Source organism: Trachinotus anak, unplaced genomic scaffold (genome assembly GCF_046630095.1).
Source record: "Trachinotus anak isolate AG129_WGS33_773 ecotype Australia unplaced genomic scaffold, CSIRO_AGI_Tana_v1 ptg000039l, whole genome shotgun sequence".
NCBI classification, from domain to species: domain Eukaryota; kingdom Metazoa; phylum Chordata; class Actinopteri; order Carangiformes; family Carangidae; genus Trachinotus; species Trachinotus anak.
In genome coordinates, this window is record NW_027273890.1 from 449,674 (window position 1) to 467,239 (window position 17,566).

Genomic DNA, 17,566 nt, shown 5'->3' on the forward strand with positions numbered 1-17,566 from the left:
GATACCTGCATCCTAGAAGTCCTCAACAGTGACAGAGAAGATGCTGTCAGAAGATACACCTGAAGATACACCTGAATTTTCTAATACTAAAGGAATCAATATCTCCAATGGAAATGTTAAACTAGGTAAACCACCTTAGCAACGTACCTCATCGTTTCATTATAGGAATTCAAAAATCACTTAAATCACTTATACTTCTCTAAGATGACATACAATCAGCTTGTTTAAGAGGCTAAAAACCACAGTTTACATTATCTACCACCACTATTGCTATATTTCTTAGAACCCATTCGCTTTGTGAGAAAACTGAGAAATACCTTTTATAAATTTGGCCCTCCTTTGACGCTGGAGTGCACATTCACTGGCAGCCAGTGGATTTATGTCAGCTGGATGAAGGATGGAAAACCCATCAGGGCATCTTACAAATACAATGTCAAAACCACCAACTTGTCCACCACCCTGGAAGTTCTCAATATTGACAGTCAGGAAGTCATTGGGAAATACTCATTCAAGATTTCCAATTCAGAAAGCATTGAGATTTGCCATGCTGTGATGGGTTAAGATAGGTAAAGCCACTGCCAAACGTGCCTCACGAACATCGTTTCAGACTAGGTAACTCCACCTAACATACTCACTCACTGATTTGCTAACAGGTGAGGTAACATGACATGTTTAACACAAGTGTTGCTTCTCTCAGAACCAGTGTGTTTCGTGAAAACGCAACAAGACACATCATACCATCTAGGTGATCCATTGAGCCTGATGTGCATGTACACTGGCAGTCAGCAAGTACATGTGAGCTGAATGTAGCCAGAAAGCTGTTCAAGGCTTTGTACAAATACAATGTCAAGATGACCAAGTCATCTCATGTGTTTTGGAAGTACTCAGTAGTGATAGAGAAGAAGCTGCTGGGGTCTATTCTTGTCAAATTTCTAACACAGAAAGTTCTGCCATCTGTGATCCTTATGTCATTTGTAAAACCCCAAAGAAAGGTACAAGCATTCATCTCATTTACCAACACTGACCATCAAACATTTGCTAGTACATAGCTGTGGAAAGTAAAAGTTTCATCCTACTCCTGGATTACTTTTTGCTAAACAATTTTTAAGAGGGCCTCTTTTTTGGCCTTTAAGAAAAGCTGACAATGCACAAGGTTAGTTCTGTTTATACTGCACTGGGTGTCTGCAGAGGAGGATGTGTCCATTAGATTGCGGCTTGGCTTACACATTTGTTTGTGTCATGCAGCTATGTGGGTGCAGAAACTATCATTTGCAACTACAATAAGTAGAATCCAGGAACCATGGTAAAATAAATAAATAAAGCAGTCATGTTTTCAGAAGGACGATCAGAAGAAACGCCCCATGGGTAAAGACACTATGCAGTAGAGGCTATTGGAACAAAAGCTGTCCTGTCTATATTCTAACATACCTCATATAACAATTCAGTGAATTATAATAAGGGATTCATGACTGAATTCTTGTTACAACATCTGCTAGCTCACCATCACCTTTGTATCTAACAACCGACCGCTGACACTTAGAGTTGCATTCACCGGTAGCAAAAGAGTGAACGTGAACTGGAAGAAAAACGGCGAGCTGATCTGGGCCTCTTATCAGTACAACGTCAAGACCACAGACTGCAGCTGCATCTGGGATGACCTCAACAATGACATAGAAGAGGCTTGTGGAAGATATACTCGTGAAAATTCCAATGGCTCTGATATCTGCCAAGCTTATGTGAAGCTTACGTAATACTAACCAACAACACTGTGCTTCTGGTTCTCATTATTTACTTTATGCATGCATTTCATAATTCCTGAAGCTAACCGCTAATGACACTTACAGGGCCTGTCCACCTGTAATATTTCTAACCTTCATGTAAGGGTAAAGATAAAGGTAAAGATTCCTACATTCACATAGCCTCTCTTTCTGCCCATGAAATCATCCACGGACCTCTTTGGATACTATGCAGTCACATAGTCTTCCATCCTCCATGTGTAAAGATCAGTAGTTTCTATGACTGACTTCAACATTGCTTCTCTCAGAACCTGTACGATTTGTCAAGAAACTAGAGGACATCTACCATGAGCTGGGTAAATCCTTGAGGCTGGAGTTCACTTACACTGGCAGCCAGAGGGTCTACATGACATGGAAGAAAGACAACAAGCTGATCTGGGCTTCTTATCAGTACAACATCAAAACCACTGACTCCTCCTGCATTCTGGAAGTCCTCAACAGTGACAGGGCTGCAGCGGCGGAGCAGTACATTTGCGAAATTTCCAATGCAGAAAGAACTGACACCTATCATGCTATTGTTAAAATAGGTAACACACTAACACATTCCCTTCCATTTTAATTCATTCTACACATGTGATTGGAGTCACTGATGCTAACTTCCAGTGTAACTATTATTTCCCATGGTCCTGTGCGTGTAGGTTACAAGAAAGAACTTTGTAACATTTAAAAAGCCCTGGATTATGTTTTTGGTGTGTTTCAGGTTGGCTGGTCTTGTCTTTGTTAGGTTTGGAAAGGAGAAGAGTTTATTATGACCTACAGGGTCTCTGAGAGCACATTGTCTGTGTTGTTATGGTTGGGTCAGATAATATTTGCTTGCTTGAGAAAGGGATTCATAGGCAGGTAGAAGGATTTAATAGGGTCAATATTCTGTATTGTGTTGTAGGTCATGTTGATGTTGTCTACGTGGTGTGCCTCTTTGTTTCCCTGATGCTATGGTTAAGGCCCAGTGGCCTGGTGGATGATAGATTTGAATTTCGAACCATGTCACCATATCACAACACGGCCTGATTTTCTTCACTTTCTCCCTCACTAACAGAGCGCAAAGTCCCTCCAAACTTCCTCAAGAGGCCCTCCGAGTCCATGGTGGATTCAGTGGGTAAAACAGTGACAATGGAGGCTCGGGTGTCCGGTTCCCAGCCTTTGAACGTCACGTGGTACAAGGACAACAATGAAATCTCAGCTTCCAACAAATATGACATCAGCTTCAAGAACAACATTGCTGTGCTGTGTGTTCGAGACTCCACCAGCTCTGACAGTGGGGTGTACACCTGTGAGGTCTCCAATGAAGCTGGAAAAGCTTTGTGTGCGGTTTCTCTCACTATTTCAGGTATGAGTGTCAGTTTGTCATCATCATTTATTTAAAACTATTGATGATTGGGCATTTTTTTTGTTGTGTGTTCTTCTGCAAGTTAAATGACCTTCAGGTAAAATTGATTCCCAAAAATCCAAGGACCCAATCCATTTGGTCTACCTTAAATAGACCTGGGTTGCTACAAAATTTGGATGTAATTGAAATTTAGCTATGTGTCCTCATGAGGCAGCTGGTGCAAGAAGCTTTTCAGTCTTAATTTTTGAAGCATTTTGTCCAGAAAGCAACAATTTTCAGTTGACCAGGAAGTTTAGAATAAACAAGTTTAAATAAAAAAATTAAGGTCCAATTGTTTTTGAGCAGAGGTTTTTCCAGCTGGTTCAGAGCTAGATAACAGACCAAGAGCTCTAACAGAGACACAAATGGAAACAAACGTTGTTTGAACTTTGTATCTGTGTAGGGAAAGGCATGTACTCCATTTAAAGGTTTCTGACAAATTCTTCCAAAGAGTCCTGTCCATCATGTTACTGTTTGACAAGCAAGTACCTTTAGCTGCCCTGCTTCTCTTCCACCACTCCTTTAGAAACCGGCCAGGCTCCAAAGTTTGACAACCGTCTGGAGCCAGTGATGGTGAACGAGGGGGAAAAACTGAGCCTCAAATGCCATGTCAGTGGCTCTACTCCTCTGACCATCCAGTGGATGAAGGACAGGCGGGAGCTGAAGTCCAGTGGAAATACCAAAATCACCTTTGTTGGTGGGATGGCCTGTCTGGAGATCAGCTCAGTCTCAAAGAACAATACAGGGGATTACCTCTGCAAGGCCAGCAACACTACCGGCAGTGATTTCTGCAAGTCCAGGGTCACTGTGAAAGGTAACAAAATCAGTTTGTGTCATGAACAGTGATATTTCTTACATCATGTGTTTACTTTTTCATTTTCCACTCATTGCTACAGCACTCACCCTGTGTTTCTGGGCATTTTTCTATCCAACTGAGATACTTTTCATTTGTCTGGGCACGTAAAAATGGTTTCAGGTAACTTGTGAACAATTTAGGTGGCTTTACCCAACAAAAGGCTTGGCTGTATTCCAACATGGCTGCCCCTCTCTCCTCCAGTCATGTTTCAGATTGTCAGGGCAGGGTGTTTGATAAATTTGATCTGCAGCATTTAAATTCATTACAACAAGAAAATATTTTTTTTTCCCTTTTGAAACGATTCAGTTATACCTCTGTGATAAAAGCCTTGCTAAGGTTTACATCTGCTCATACAAAAGAAGACTTTTCACAATTGAATGTAAAATGATTCAATAGACTTTGTGGATATATTTGTCATTATTGTCATCATGGATTCAGGTTCACCTAATTACACTAACAGAAGCGTATCTTCAGCCACAGGACATACCTATATACTTGTATGTGAGATTGATGAAAATGGACTTTGGTGACTGTAATGGGTAGGTTAAAGGCTCTGATTGGGTTTCTTGGTTTCATTGAAGTGTGGCAATCCTACATTCTCCTCTATGATTTATTTACAGACAAAGGAGCCAAGGCTACACCCACTGAGGCTGCTGCCCCAGATGTAACTGCTCCAGTCAAAAGGCTTGACAACCTGTTCTTCATTGAGGAGCCCAAAAATGTTTCTGTCACAGAGAGTAAGTAAATTGTTGGAAGTTCCTTCTGGACCTCTGGCCAGTTGTCCTGAAAGCAATATGATACTACATGTTTGGTTTATTTTTTGCAGAGGGCACTGCAACCTTCATCGCCAAGATCGGAGGTGACCCAATCCCAAGCGTAAAGTGGATGAAGGGCAAATGGCGGCAGATCACTCCTGGTGGTCGTATCTCCATCGAGCAGAAGGGCGAGGATGCCAAACTGGAGATCAGAGAGGTGACCAAGTCCGACTCCGGTCACTACAGGTGTGTTGCCACCAACAAGCATGGAGAGATTGAATGCAGCGCTGAGGTGGAGGTCACCAAAAAGGAGGAAGTGGAGGGAATCGGAGACATGAGGACAAGACTGAAGAAGTAAGAGCTTTGATGAGTGTAGTTTGCAATAGATTTCTCTAGTTTTGTCTTCTTGAATAAGAGATACTCTTTTTATATTGGTCCTGGTGACAAGAAGACACCATCTCTGATTTTGTATTTGATTTTTGTGCCAGGACTCCCTCGAAGCAGAAGAGCCCCAAGAAAGATGAAGACATCGATATTGTGTCATTGCTCAGAGGTCATGACCCCAAAGACTATGAGAGGATCCTGCGTGAGCACGGAATCCATGACTACCGGGCCATCCTACAGGCTGTTGAGTTCCTGAAGAGGGAAAAGGAGATGGAGACTGGAAAAGCAGTGAGAGACAGAAAACTTAAGGACACATGACTGATTCAAATGATAATCAGTCTTTAGTGGTTTAGGTCAAGTTACGCAAATACTGAAAATATAGCTTCTAGAAGTAATTCAACTACTTTTAAGACTAAAATTCAGACTCAACGTGTACGTTCAGTTTAACAAAAAGCTGTTGACAGGGACATATTTACACTTCAGGAACTTAGAAACCATAACCTCAAGTTTTAAGAACCCATAAAGTCTTGGTTCTAGGTTCTGCTTTGTGCTTCCTCTGGTTCTTACAATCATAATATTTTAGATATATACCATTGAAAAGATGGCGCCATGTCGATCTGTGGAACAGACAATAGTGGACAAAGTGGACCTGATATTGACTTTGACGTCATTCACAGACAAGCTCCACCTGCAGAAGGGGATGATCAAAATGAATCACAGAGTGTTACGGGATTTCAGTCCTGAAATGATTTGTTGATTAATTGCGAGAAAATTAAACTGCAACAAGTGATTTTAAAAGAGAATATGGCAGTTCAGAAGCTGCAGCTTCTCAAGTGTGAATATTTGCTCTTTTTTTTCATCCTGGTCAAAACAAAACAACAACAACATTTGAAGCATTAACTAGGTTTAGGAAAATTATAATTTATATACCAAATTATTGATTGAGAAAATAAATGGCAGATTAATTAATAATAAAAATAGTTGCTGGGTGAGGCACTACGTGATTTTAAAAATACCTCTGGTACCTTCTCCTTCATACTGAGAAAACCTGGAACTGAGATCAGTATTACTTCCTGAGCAGAGCGCTCATTTACCTCCAGAAACTCAGACAAGGGTTACATGTAAAGTTACAGGTTTAGGGATTCCTGTGGAAGAAAAGATGTGACTGAAGGTCGAAACAGAGCAATGATTCAGATCTTTCTTCAACATTTCATCACACATCTGTGATGTAGAAAGAGATTTTGTTGTAGTTACTTTAATAGTCATCTTTCCCACTGCAGGAGGTGGAGCATGGTGGTCGGGTTGAGGAGGAGGACATGGCCCGACTCATCGAGCAGCTGGAGGGACGTGTTGGCACAGAGGTACCTTCACTGGAGAGCAGTGAATTTTTTTTTTTTTTTCAGACTGTCACATTCACTGATGAAGTTAACAATGAAGCCCCCAGAGTCTCAGGCTTTGATGAAATAATTCATAGTGATTTCAAACTCTCAGCCTATCTCTGTACTGGAGGACATCAGCGACCAGAAAACCAGTGAGAACCAGAGCGCAACCTTCGAGTGCCAGATAAGGATCAACTACCCAGAGATCACCCTGACCTGGTATAAGGGCACCCAAAAACTGGACAACAGCGACAAGTATGACATCAGTAGCGTGGGCAACCGCCATTCTCTGAAGATCAAGAACTGCCAGGTCCAAGATCAGGGCAACTACCGAGTGGTGTGTGGTCCTCACATCTCCAATGCCAAACTTACCGTCACAGGTAGGAGTTTTAATGTTTGAACTTCCTGTCTGCTGGACACCTACCTGTGTGTATGTCTGTCTGTTTGTCTGTCTGTCTGGAGCTGGTTACAGGTGAGCATTACAACTCCAGACTAACAAAGCTCAAACTGACCTCTTTGAACCCTCAGGGTTTTGATGCTGTTGTTTTTGTGTTTTGTGCATTCCTGTTCTTTGTGTTTCTCTTTAGTTGACACTATAAACACTTCGAACAGTTTTAATACGTAAATAATAACATCCAATCAATAAAATAATCGATGTTATAAACAATCAGATTAACTCTGATTATCTGGTTTTAGCCGAACAAATTCAGTTCACTAAATGCATCAGAAGCATCGAAGTCAATGAACGCCACTCTGCCACCTTCGAGTGTGAGTTGTCCTTCGACAACGCCACCGTCACGTGGTACAAAGAGTCATGGGAGCTTAAAGAGAGCCCAAAATATAACTTCAGGACTGAGGGCCGGCGGCACTTTATGACCATCCGCAACGTAACAGCAGATGATGAAGGTTTGTTAACAAACAGAAAACATGAAACTAAAAATATTCAAGCTGCATTTTACTATTTTGAAAGGATCCAGGGAAAGATGTTTTCTTCATGATTCTCAATATCATTGATTACAAAAGTAAAAGTATGGAACGATGGATGGACAACTAAATGAAATCATTATGTTAAATCTGAGATGTTAAACTTTAGGGCTGCACAAAAGTTGAACATTTAGTTTGGGGTCAAAAGATAAATTATGTTTTTGGGGTCTGTTGTAAAAGACACATAAGATAGCAGTAAAATCAGCAAACTGTATGTTATATAAAACACAGGTAACAATCACACATTTAATAAATAGAGTTGATAGTGTCACCTCCAGGTTCATTGAAGCTACTCAGTCAGAGGATAAACAGATACCTGGTTTAGACAGAGTCAAAGAGAGGACGACACTGTGTTTATTATACTGTCAAGTGACCAAGCCAACAAAGTTTCTCCAGTCTTCAATAAAACTCATTAAATGAAATGATGTAAAACTCCTGAGAAAACGTCAGGGGGGAAGTCAAACTGTCCAACATATAGAAAGTGACACTTTCAGGTGTGACTGGGGTTTTCTCATGTAGATTTTAGTCGAATGTTAGACAGCAGTATATGATGTAATCAGCATGAATGATGTCTCCATTCCATCAGGCGTTTATTCTGTGATCGCTCGTCTGGAGCCAATGGGAGAAGCTCGTAGCACAGCTGAGCTTTACCTCTCAGGCAAAGGTCTGTAAATTGTATCAGACGTTAAGTTACTAGAGTTAATGTTAGAGCCATCCAGAGCAGGTATAATAACATGCTGTACCTTGTCCTTTCACAGAAATTGAGTTAGGAAGGGTTCCTCAGGGTGAGTATTTTCAAACAGCGAACGGAAAATTAATGACAGTGAAACTGAACATTTCTCCACAACCATAAATTTGGGTCTGAAGCAGCAAGCAAAGGGACAAAGATCTGTAGTGTTTATTTCCAATTTAATTAAAGTGACAGTGAAATAGTATCCTGAGATTCATGGTCACTGGGAGAGCTATTATGTCACAGTATAATAAAACCACAAAAATGTATGACTAAGCTATTTAATGAGCAGATTACTTTATATTATTATTATTTCATTTGAAATGGAAGAAATGTTAAGTTTTGCTGCCACAACACGTTTTTATTATTATTATTATTTCCGTTAATTTCTATGTTAACTGAAGTTTTATTTGTGGCTAAAACTTTAGATGTCCCAGACACGTCAGTTCAAGTAACAGAGACAGAGTCTATGGTTGTTTACAGAGGTGAGTCTGGGACAGTTTTCACCAGTCAAACTTAACTTTCACTCCACATTGACTCGGCTTGTGTCATTTATAAATGTGTTTTTCTACCAAAAGATTCTTCTGAAGTTTATCACTACGAGGAAAGAACAGAAGTGAAAGGTACAAACATTTTGTGAATTATTAAATTCTGAAACGATGTTAACTATCATCACTTCGTCAACCATTTCCCTTCATCCTAAAATTTAACCATCGTCATCATCATCATCATCTGCCTTTAACTCGCATCCTAAATAATTGTGTGATCATTTTTAATATTAATTCAACCATCATCCCTCCTAATAACTCTAATATCTCCTCAACACATCACGTGTGCGACAATAATATCTGCACAAATTAACCTCAATAACAGCAAGTCACATTCTTTGTAGATTTCAAATTTAAGTAAATGGGAACAAATGCACAGAAGAGGATGTATATGAGAAAAAAATAATCATGTCATCATTAACCTCAGAATGTAGAAATAAAGGTCAGAATACAAAGAGTAAAGAATTTGAAAATTCACTCACAAATCTCATTTTTGAATTTAGATAAAAGCCAGAAATGGAATTTTAAATCAAATAATAATATCATTATACATATTAATACATATGCCATACATATTAAAAGTCTGCATATTAAAGTCTAAATCTTAACTTTAATCACATAATTCTCAAAATTTTAATTTATGAAGCTGAGATTCTAAATTCTTAGTTTCAAAGTCTGAATTCTTATTTTAATCTGAGTATAAAGTCAGAATTATGTCTTATCTATCAGAATTTTGAGATTAATCCCAGAATTTAAATTATTACTTCACACAATCCTCATCTGTACAAATGTAAACTCTGCAGTGATTAAATATTTGATTGAGATATCTCTAACAGCTGATTATCCTCTAATGGTCTACTGTAGCTTTTGAAAGTCTGACAGTTCAAGAAGAAACGGTGTCTGTTCGGTACTCCTCCATCACAGGTATCAATATCATTCTATTTTATAAAATAATTCCCATCATCAATATAAAGACTGTCATCACACTGTCGGTCACACCTTTTTATTTTTATTGTTTTTGTCTTTTTTATGTTATTCTTACATGTCATTTACCATTGTCTTCATGTTTCTTCATTGGTTGTTTATTTGGAGTGAATCCCTTTTATCTCGTCCGTAATAACTTGGGATAATTAAAGAACTGAACGGTTCTCACATGTCAGAGTCAGGTTGTTTTTCTAAGTTCACTTTTCTCATTCACCAGAAGAGAAAAAACCTGTTGAAGAAATTGTTGAGAGGACTCAGTTCGGGATGATAGAAGAAATCCCTAAAGGTATACAGTCAAACAGGCTTGTGGCTGTTCAACAAAGCTTATGGCTGTAACGTAACAAAGCCGCTGATCTGCAAACTGCCATATTTGTCCATCCACGTGGTTTACACGTAAAAAGCTTAAAACGCCACGTGCTGCTTATAGAAGTTTGTCTTTCCCTACTGCTGTAATTTCATGTTTTTACAGTTTTGGTGTTGGTGATCTTGTCTGTCTTCTACTTTCATGTTTGTCCCTCTTATTCATGTTTGTGTGTCCCGTTCTTTACTCTTGTTCACCCTGACTTGCCTCTCCTATGCACTTATTAATCCTCATTAGAGCTTTCTGTTATGTAGATGGCATAAAGTAGAGAGTAGAGTTTGGCTTCGTAGTTCTAATGTGAACTTTCTTGATATTTTAAGTCCCTGAGGTGTACAGGAGACCAGAGGAGAAACCCTCTGAGCCTGCAGCTCCAACTTCAGCTCCAGTCAAAGGTATCTACAAATACCTCCACTTTTTTATGTTTTCTCTACATTTTTACCACTTACATAATTCCTTCTTATTCATGTACCTTGTGTTTTGTATTGCAGCCATTCACTGTAGACCTTTCTTGATCAGTCCCATTGTTCGTTCTTTTCTTTGTTTACTTCTTTCTCTCTTAAAAACAAATAATAATAAATGATCTTAACGTTAACATTTTCCATGCTCAGAAAACTGAATCAATGATAATGTTTTAAAGTACCTGAAGTAAAGAAGCCACAGCCTGAGGCACCTGTCGCTGTTCTGCCTTGTAGGGAGGAACCTGCAGCCCCAAAAGGTATCATTTTCATCATCATTTAAAAAAAAAAAACATTGAATGTTTGTGTCTTACAGAGTCTACATTGGCTCGCATTCTTAATTCTTAATATGAAACACAAAAACAGATTAAACCTTTACAACACAGAATATTTTTCATGAGGTATATTCTTGTAGATATGATAGGTGTAAATTCTTTACAATATTTTAAACAGGTTTTGTAATACAATATTTCTTTACATTTTTAATACTTGAAATGCAAAAAAAAAAAGTTGAACATGAAAAGCCTCTGAATTTGTATGAAAAATTATATCAATTCAAAATTTTCAAAATTCATACATGTTGAATTTTTGGATTTCTTTAAATTTTTACAATTTAGTATGAACAATATCTACATTCTTACATTATTAATTAGATGTGTAAAGCAAATGCAAAACGAAGGCAAATATTTGTACATATGGAAGATACTGTATATTTACACATATTTCATAATTGTCATTTTAGCATGAAATTTTAGAGGAATCTCATTTTATACTTAACTGGTAAAATCAGATTATCTTAACCATAATCTCTTTATAGATTTAAAAAATGTTGTCACTTTTACCTCGGTTTTATATTCATACACAACATAATTTATAAAGTATATTCTCTATATATTTATCATTTATTTATCAATTTTTATAATTAGATTGCAAATTCACAAATTTGAAAGGCTACACATTTTTTAACTGTCAAAAAAACATAAGATGAAGTTCACCTTAACATTTTCTCTTGAGTGCTGTCTACAACTTAATGTTGTTAAAGTTCCTTTTCTTAGTTGTTGTCAGCTTTCTTACAGTGCAAAAAGAGCATTGTGCTCTTGCTGTCTGTCTGTTTTATATATGTTTGTGTTTTGTGTGTTATCTTTTTCTTCTTTTACTTCCCTCAACTCTTAAGGCAGTGTGTGACTCTGTTGACTCAGTAATGTTTTTCTTGTTAACCTTGAAAAACCTTCAGTATACACCAAACCAGAACCTGAAGCAGAGATAGTTCCCAGAGAGGTCACTCCTGAACCCTATCAACCCAAGCCAATGACAGCAGAGCCAAAAATGGTTCCTCGTGAGCCTAAAGTGATGCCGCAGAAACCAGCAGCACCTGAGCCCAAAGTGGCCAAAATAAAGCCTGAACCCACAGCACCAAAAGTTGAAACTGTCAAGAAAGCACCAGAAGCTCCTAAACCGAGAGGTAAAGTAGTAAACAGTGTGCAACTTAAAATAAATTTTGTTATAAAGTATGTCTTTCTTGTTGTTTTGTCTCGTCTTGCAATAATCTACATGTTTTTTTTAACACATTTGTGTAAATCTCAAATGTTCTAAGACATTTGTCACCACTAACCTCTTGATCTGGATCTTTTAAAATTAACATTGTCTAATGTATTTGGAGTTGACCACACACAAATTTAGGATGTTCAAATGCAGCTTTTTATATAATCCTTCTACACACTAACTCTAGAAATGAATGTCATCGCTTGAGTGATAGTGAAAGTGACAGTGAAGCTCACACTGTGTTCCTCAAATGACCTCACAAAAACAGAGTAAAAATTGAACTTTTTAATGTTCTCCAAAGAAACAGCTATAGCCAAACAAGAGGAAGCCATAGCTCAGCCACTTGCTGCCAAGATTACTCCATCAAAGACTGAAGATATTGTGGTAAAAGGTGCGGGAACTCTTTAATGTTGTGTGTTTTATGTGCTTTGATTACTCCATGTGTCTTTTTTAAATTAAAATTTTTTTTTTTTTTTTGGCTCTAAGCACTCGTTAGAGTGGACTGTAATGTTGACGCCTTAGTCGTTACCAGGTTACTGAACATGTATAATGTTCTTTAAAGTACCAAAATCAGAAACACCAAAGCCAGAAGAACCTGAAGTTCAACAAACTGCAGCCAAGGTTACTCCTTCAACACCAGAATGTCTTCCAACTAAAGGTATTAATAGTTGACCATTGAATTTTCAGTTGTTCTGCTTCATTTCCTGTCATGCCTTCTTTCATCCTCTGAATTCACTCATTAAGAGTTTGATCTTTGATTCGATGTTAGCTTTGGTCATTACCTAAAAGTTAAGCAATTCATAATGTTCTCTTAAGTGCAAGATGTACCCTCACCAGAAGAACGTGTAGTTCAAACACCTGCACCAGAGGTTACTCCACTCAAGGCTGAAGCTGTTCCAACTAAAGGTAATCTCAATAGTTGCTTTGTTGTATTTCTGTGTTTTATGTTTGTGTTGTTTCTTATGTTTTAAATTTGTTTTATTATATTTTATAGTTTTGCTTTTAGAACTATTTTTATGTATCACATGGAGAGCAATCTTTATAAAATATCTTCCATGAATATCTTCAAGCATGCCAAGCACTCGTTAGAGTGTGACTTTCACTTTTGGGTTTTTCTTTCAAAATATACAGTAGTTAACAATATCATCATCTTATAAATAAATATTCTTCTAAGCTGTCTCAGGACAAAAGACACCTGAACCTCCAAGAAAACCACATCTACTGGCTGGTACACCTGAGCCAGATGTACCAAGGTATATCCCAGATACAAAACCAGAAGAACCAAAGAGGGTTCTGGAAGAAACACAGACGTTTGCCAAGGTGCCAAAGAAGGTTCCAGAAATGCCAAAGAGGGTTCCAGAAGAACCAAAACTGGTCATGGAAGAAACAAAGAAGGTGCCTGAAGCCCAAAAGAAGATTCCAGAAACACAAAAGAAGGTTCCAGAAACACAAAAGAAGGTTCCTGAAGCTCCAAAGAAGGTTCCAGAAACACCTAAGATAGTTCCAGAGGCATCAAAGAAGGTTCCAGAACTACCCAAAAAGCTTGCGGAAGAAGTAAAGAAGATTCCTGACGCTCTAAAGAAAGTTCCAGAAACACCAAAATTAGTTCTAGAGGCACCAAAGAGGGTTCCTGAAGTCCCAGAAACATCTAAAATTGCTCCAAAGGCACCAAGCAAGGTTCCAGAAGAACCCCCTCCAGGGGCACGCAAAATTGTTCCAGAACTACCAACAGAGCCAAAGAAACTGGCAGAGGTTCCAAAATTAGTAACAGAGGAACCAGTGCCACACCACCAAGAACCAACACCACTACAAGATGTGGAAACACCAAAACAAATTCTTCCGGCTACAAAGCCTCAGCAGCAAGGTAGATATGTCTGTAAATTTAACTTACAAATTTAATTTAAGCTTGAAAATCTTATTAACTAACTCATCTTGATCTTGTAATACAGTATATCTTTTAATCTGAGATGCTTTCAGCTAAATCTTTTGTACTAATGACTGTACTGTCATGTGTGTTAACTGTTTGTGGCATTATATCAATTACCAAAACAGTAAAACAGAGGGAGATACTACAGGAAACAACATCACTAGCTAAACCAAAGCTGGAGGCGCTTACACCGAAGAAAGGTATGGTTAATCTTAAAAATGTTTCTTGGGTACAGTCAGTACAAATCTCCCTCAGTTTTTTGGAGTTTGACTAGTTGTGTTTATTTGTCCCTGAAACAAGATGAGGTTATTCCTTCTGGAAAAGTAGAAGAAATCCACCCAAAGCATAAAGAAACTCCACAGCAGAGAGATAGTGATTCATAATACTTGTAGTTTAGCTGTAAAATGAGGATCACAGTAGAATGTATACTGCACTGAAATCTGTGAAATCTTTTTGTGTCTTGATGAGTTTTGTTTTGTGTCATTTTCCTCTTGGCCACCGTTCCATGGTGCAATTCTTCAATCTTGGGTGATATCTTAAAAATTATCCCAGTTCCCTTGAACACTGATCTTACGGAAACAGTAGTTGAAGACAGAAACGAGGTTTGCCTCAAGAAGGATTGTGGAGAAAGGATTTCTGAAACTGGACACAAGCAAGTCAGGACATATGAAAGGGAAGTGAAGCTCAAAGGGTCAGTTGTGACAGAAGAAATCTCTTTGAAAACAGAGAGAAGACAACAAATGGTTCTTGAAAAGGAAGAGCAGGAGGTATCTACATGGTACAGTGAAGATCAGCAAGTTGAAGATACTGAGCCACTAGAGGACACTGAGCCAGCATACATAGAATATGAGGAGGATGACCTTTGTGAGGAAAAAGCTGTGGACCGTTGTGAAGAAATGTCTTTGAGGTCTGCATCTCCACCTCTAAAGAAAGTTGTTCCTCTCTCATCAAAAATACACATAACACCTCCATCTCAAATGATTCACCCTACAGAGAAAAAAGTTTCTCCCCCTCCCACTGGAATCACATTCAAAAAAGAGGCTTGCAAGAAAACTACACAAAGAAGCAAACTCAAGGAAGCATTTAATACAGAACAGAGAGAAGTAACTCGTGAAGAACCTGAAGAAGCAGCTTTGTTTCCATTGGAGGATCTAGATAAACCTAAAATCTCTGTTATACCTAAAATAGTCAATGTTTCGGATAAGTCTAGAGTACCTAAGGATGTCACTCTTTTGAAGCAAGTTGATTCTGTTAGAATGGAAGAAGTTCCATCTGACAAATCGATGTTTCCACCTCATAGAGAAACTTTTTTGCCCTCATCCAAACAAGACTTAACCAGAATCCTTCCCAAAACCACTCTTTCTCATCCTATGACTACGATTCCTCCTAAGATAGAAGCAATGCTGCCCAAGTCTCCAACAGAAGAAATCACAAGAACTTCCAAAGCTGCAGAAAAAATGTATCTTGAGAAACCAACTGCTGTGCCACAAGTACTGTCTTTTGAAGAAGAACTTGTCCAAGTAACAAGATCTGTCCCAGCAAGTAGGAAAGTGTCATCGCCAGATCCAGCTCAGATTCCTTCACCTGAGAAAACAATCTGTCTGGAGGAGGAAATTTCACTACTAGAGGAAACCGAATCAAGGAAGACCTCTCCCGCACTTCCCAAAGCAGTTGTTGAGGACTTTCCCTCTGAAGAATTGACCCTGTCAAAGAAACCTATCCTTAAAGACAGGGTTCCTAAAAAATCTCATCTTCCACCACAGAAAAAACCTTTTCCCCCTGAGCAAGAAACTCCTCCACCCAAGAAACCTGCTTCTTATACACCAAAAGGAATCACCCCTGACACTGATTCCTCTGAGGTAGCAAGAACCACTGCAACTAAACCTCCAACAACAAGAGACGATGACAAGAAACTAAAGAAGGAAACCCAGGGGATTGATCAACAAACTCTTCAGAAAGGTATTCTTTCATACTTGAGCCTCATAGGCTCATGATCGCCATAAGATCAACCCCTCTTCTTTTGAGATTTAACATCTCACATTTACTGTACTCACACATCTTCCAATATTGTCTTCAATAACAGCAAAAGATGGTACATTTTCCACTTATCTTCACATTCTTACATTGTGTCTGTTGATTGTCTTCGAAACACATTTTATATCACTACTCTGTAAGGTATGCCATGCACTAAGGAACCCCTCTTGGTCAATTAACATCTTTCACTGTCAAGTTTTGTTTTTCTTTCATCAGTTCACATTTTTTCACATCTTCATTCCTTTTATTTCTTCTGTTTGTTTGTGTTGTTTGGAGTAACTAATGTCTTAATCATCTTTCATCATTAATAAGTCTTGTTTGACCACATTGTTGTCTTGGTCATGATCTTGGCCTCTTGTATTCCCAAAGAATCTCCTCCAAAGGAGAAGAAACCATCTGCACCCTCACCAAAGCCTTCACCTCCTCCTCCTCCTCCTCCTCCTCATGCTCCTGCACAGAAAGTTGCTCCACCTGCAGGTAGTCTGTGCAGTTTGTACACTTCTTGTCTTTTCTGACTCAGTCATTTTGTTATACTTTTTGCCCATTTGTTTTTTGGGTTCTCTTTATTGCCTCATTTATCTTTAGATCTTTGTGATTTTTAACTGTGTCATGAATTTTAGGCCAAACGTATTGTCTTCTTGGTTATGACCTTGGCATCTTGTATTTCCAAAGTATCTCCTCCAGAGGAGAAGAAGCCGTCTGCACCAATACCAAAGCCTGTAGCTGCTCCTCCTGCTCCTGCAGAGAAAGTTGCCACCCCTGCAGGTAGTTTCTTGACCTGTTTTTGTATGTTGTTGTAAACTGGATTTCTATCTGTTTACTGTTTTGTTTTCTTTACTGGCTGATCAAAAGGTATGCTCATGGTTGCCATTTCACTTGCTCTCTATTGTGTCACCAGTCTTGCATTTTTTCAGTACAACTGTCTATTTCCTAATTGACAATGTTGTTGTCTTGGTTGTGATCTTGGCATCTCGTATTTTGAAGTGTCTCCTCCAGAGGAGAGGACGCCATCTGTACCTACACCAAAGCCTTCACCTCCTCCTCCTCCTCCTCCTGCACAGAAAGTTGCTCCTCCTGCAGGTAGTCTGTTCAGTTTGTACATTCCTTGTCTTTGCTGACGCATCAACAGTCAGTCGTGTTGTTTTATTTTTTTGCCAATTTGTTTTTTGGGTTGTCTTTATTGTCTCATTTGTCTTTAGATCTTTGTGTTTTTTAACTGTGTTACTCATGATGTTTAGACCAAACTTATTGTCTTCTTGGTCATGACCTTGGCGTCTTGTATTCCCAAAGTATCTCCTCCAGAGGAGGAGAAGCAATCTGCACCAATACCAAAGACTGTACCTGCTCCTCCTGCTCCTGCAGAGAAAGTTGCTCCCCCTGCAGGTAGTTTCTTGAGTTGTTTTTGTATGTTGTTGTAAACTGGATGTCTATGTGTTCACTGTTTTGTTTTCTTCACTTATGATTG

At 38.7% G+C, this 17,566-nt stretch overlaps 1 protein-coding gene across 1 annotated transcript in view; it reads left to right on the forward strand.

Annotated features, from left to right (window-relative positions):
- Positions 1-17,566, forward strand: part of LOC139614948 (titin-like) — a 192,916-nt gene that overhangs the window by 56,915 nt on the left and 118,435 nt on the right. The window contains exons 51-76 of the mRNA XM_071472645.1: positions 2,833-3,123; positions 3,689-3,976; positions 4,639-4,755; positions 4,845-5,127; positions 5,262-5,445; positions 6,438-6,518; positions 6,649-6,916; positions 8,107-8,184; positions 8,279-8,305; positions 8,679-8,735; positions 8,829-8,873; positions 9,663-9,722; positions 10,000-10,068; positions 10,464-10,535; positions 10,781-10,858; positions 11,833-12,060; positions 12,442-12,531; positions 12,703-12,798; positions 12,957-13,046; positions 13,315-14,004; positions 14,193-14,267; positions 14,620-16,026; positions 16,471-16,578; positions 16,774-16,866; positions 17,086-17,181; positions 17,392-17,484. Of these exons, the coding sequence (XP_071328746.1) occupies positions 2,833-3,123; positions 3,689-3,976; positions 4,639-4,755; positions 4,845-5,127; positions 5,262-5,445; positions 6,438-6,518; positions 6,649-6,916; positions 8,107-8,184; positions 8,279-8,305; positions 8,679-8,735; positions 8,829-8,873; positions 9,663-9,722; positions 10,000-10,068; positions 10,464-10,535; positions 10,781-10,858; positions 11,833-12,060; positions 12,442-12,531; positions 12,703-12,798; positions 12,957-13,046; positions 13,315-14,004; positions 14,193-14,267; positions 14,620-16,026; positions 16,471-16,578; positions 16,774-16,866; positions 17,086-17,181; positions 17,392-17,484 (5,064 nt within the window). The remainder of the gene's footprint in view (positions 1-2,832; positions 3,124-3,688; positions 3,977-4,638; positions 4,756-4,844; positions 5,128-5,261; positions 5,446-6,437; positions 6,519-6,648; positions 6,917-8,106; positions 8,185-8,278; positions 8,306-8,678; positions 8,736-8,828; positions 8,874-9,662; positions 9,723-9,999; positions 10,069-10,463; positions 10,536-10,780; positions 10,859-11,832; positions 12,061-12,441; positions 12,532-12,702; positions 12,799-12,956; positions 13,047-13,314; positions 14,005-14,192; positions 14,268-14,619; positions 16,027-16,470; positions 16,579-16,773; positions 16,867-17,085; positions 17,182-17,391; positions 17,485-17,566) is intronic.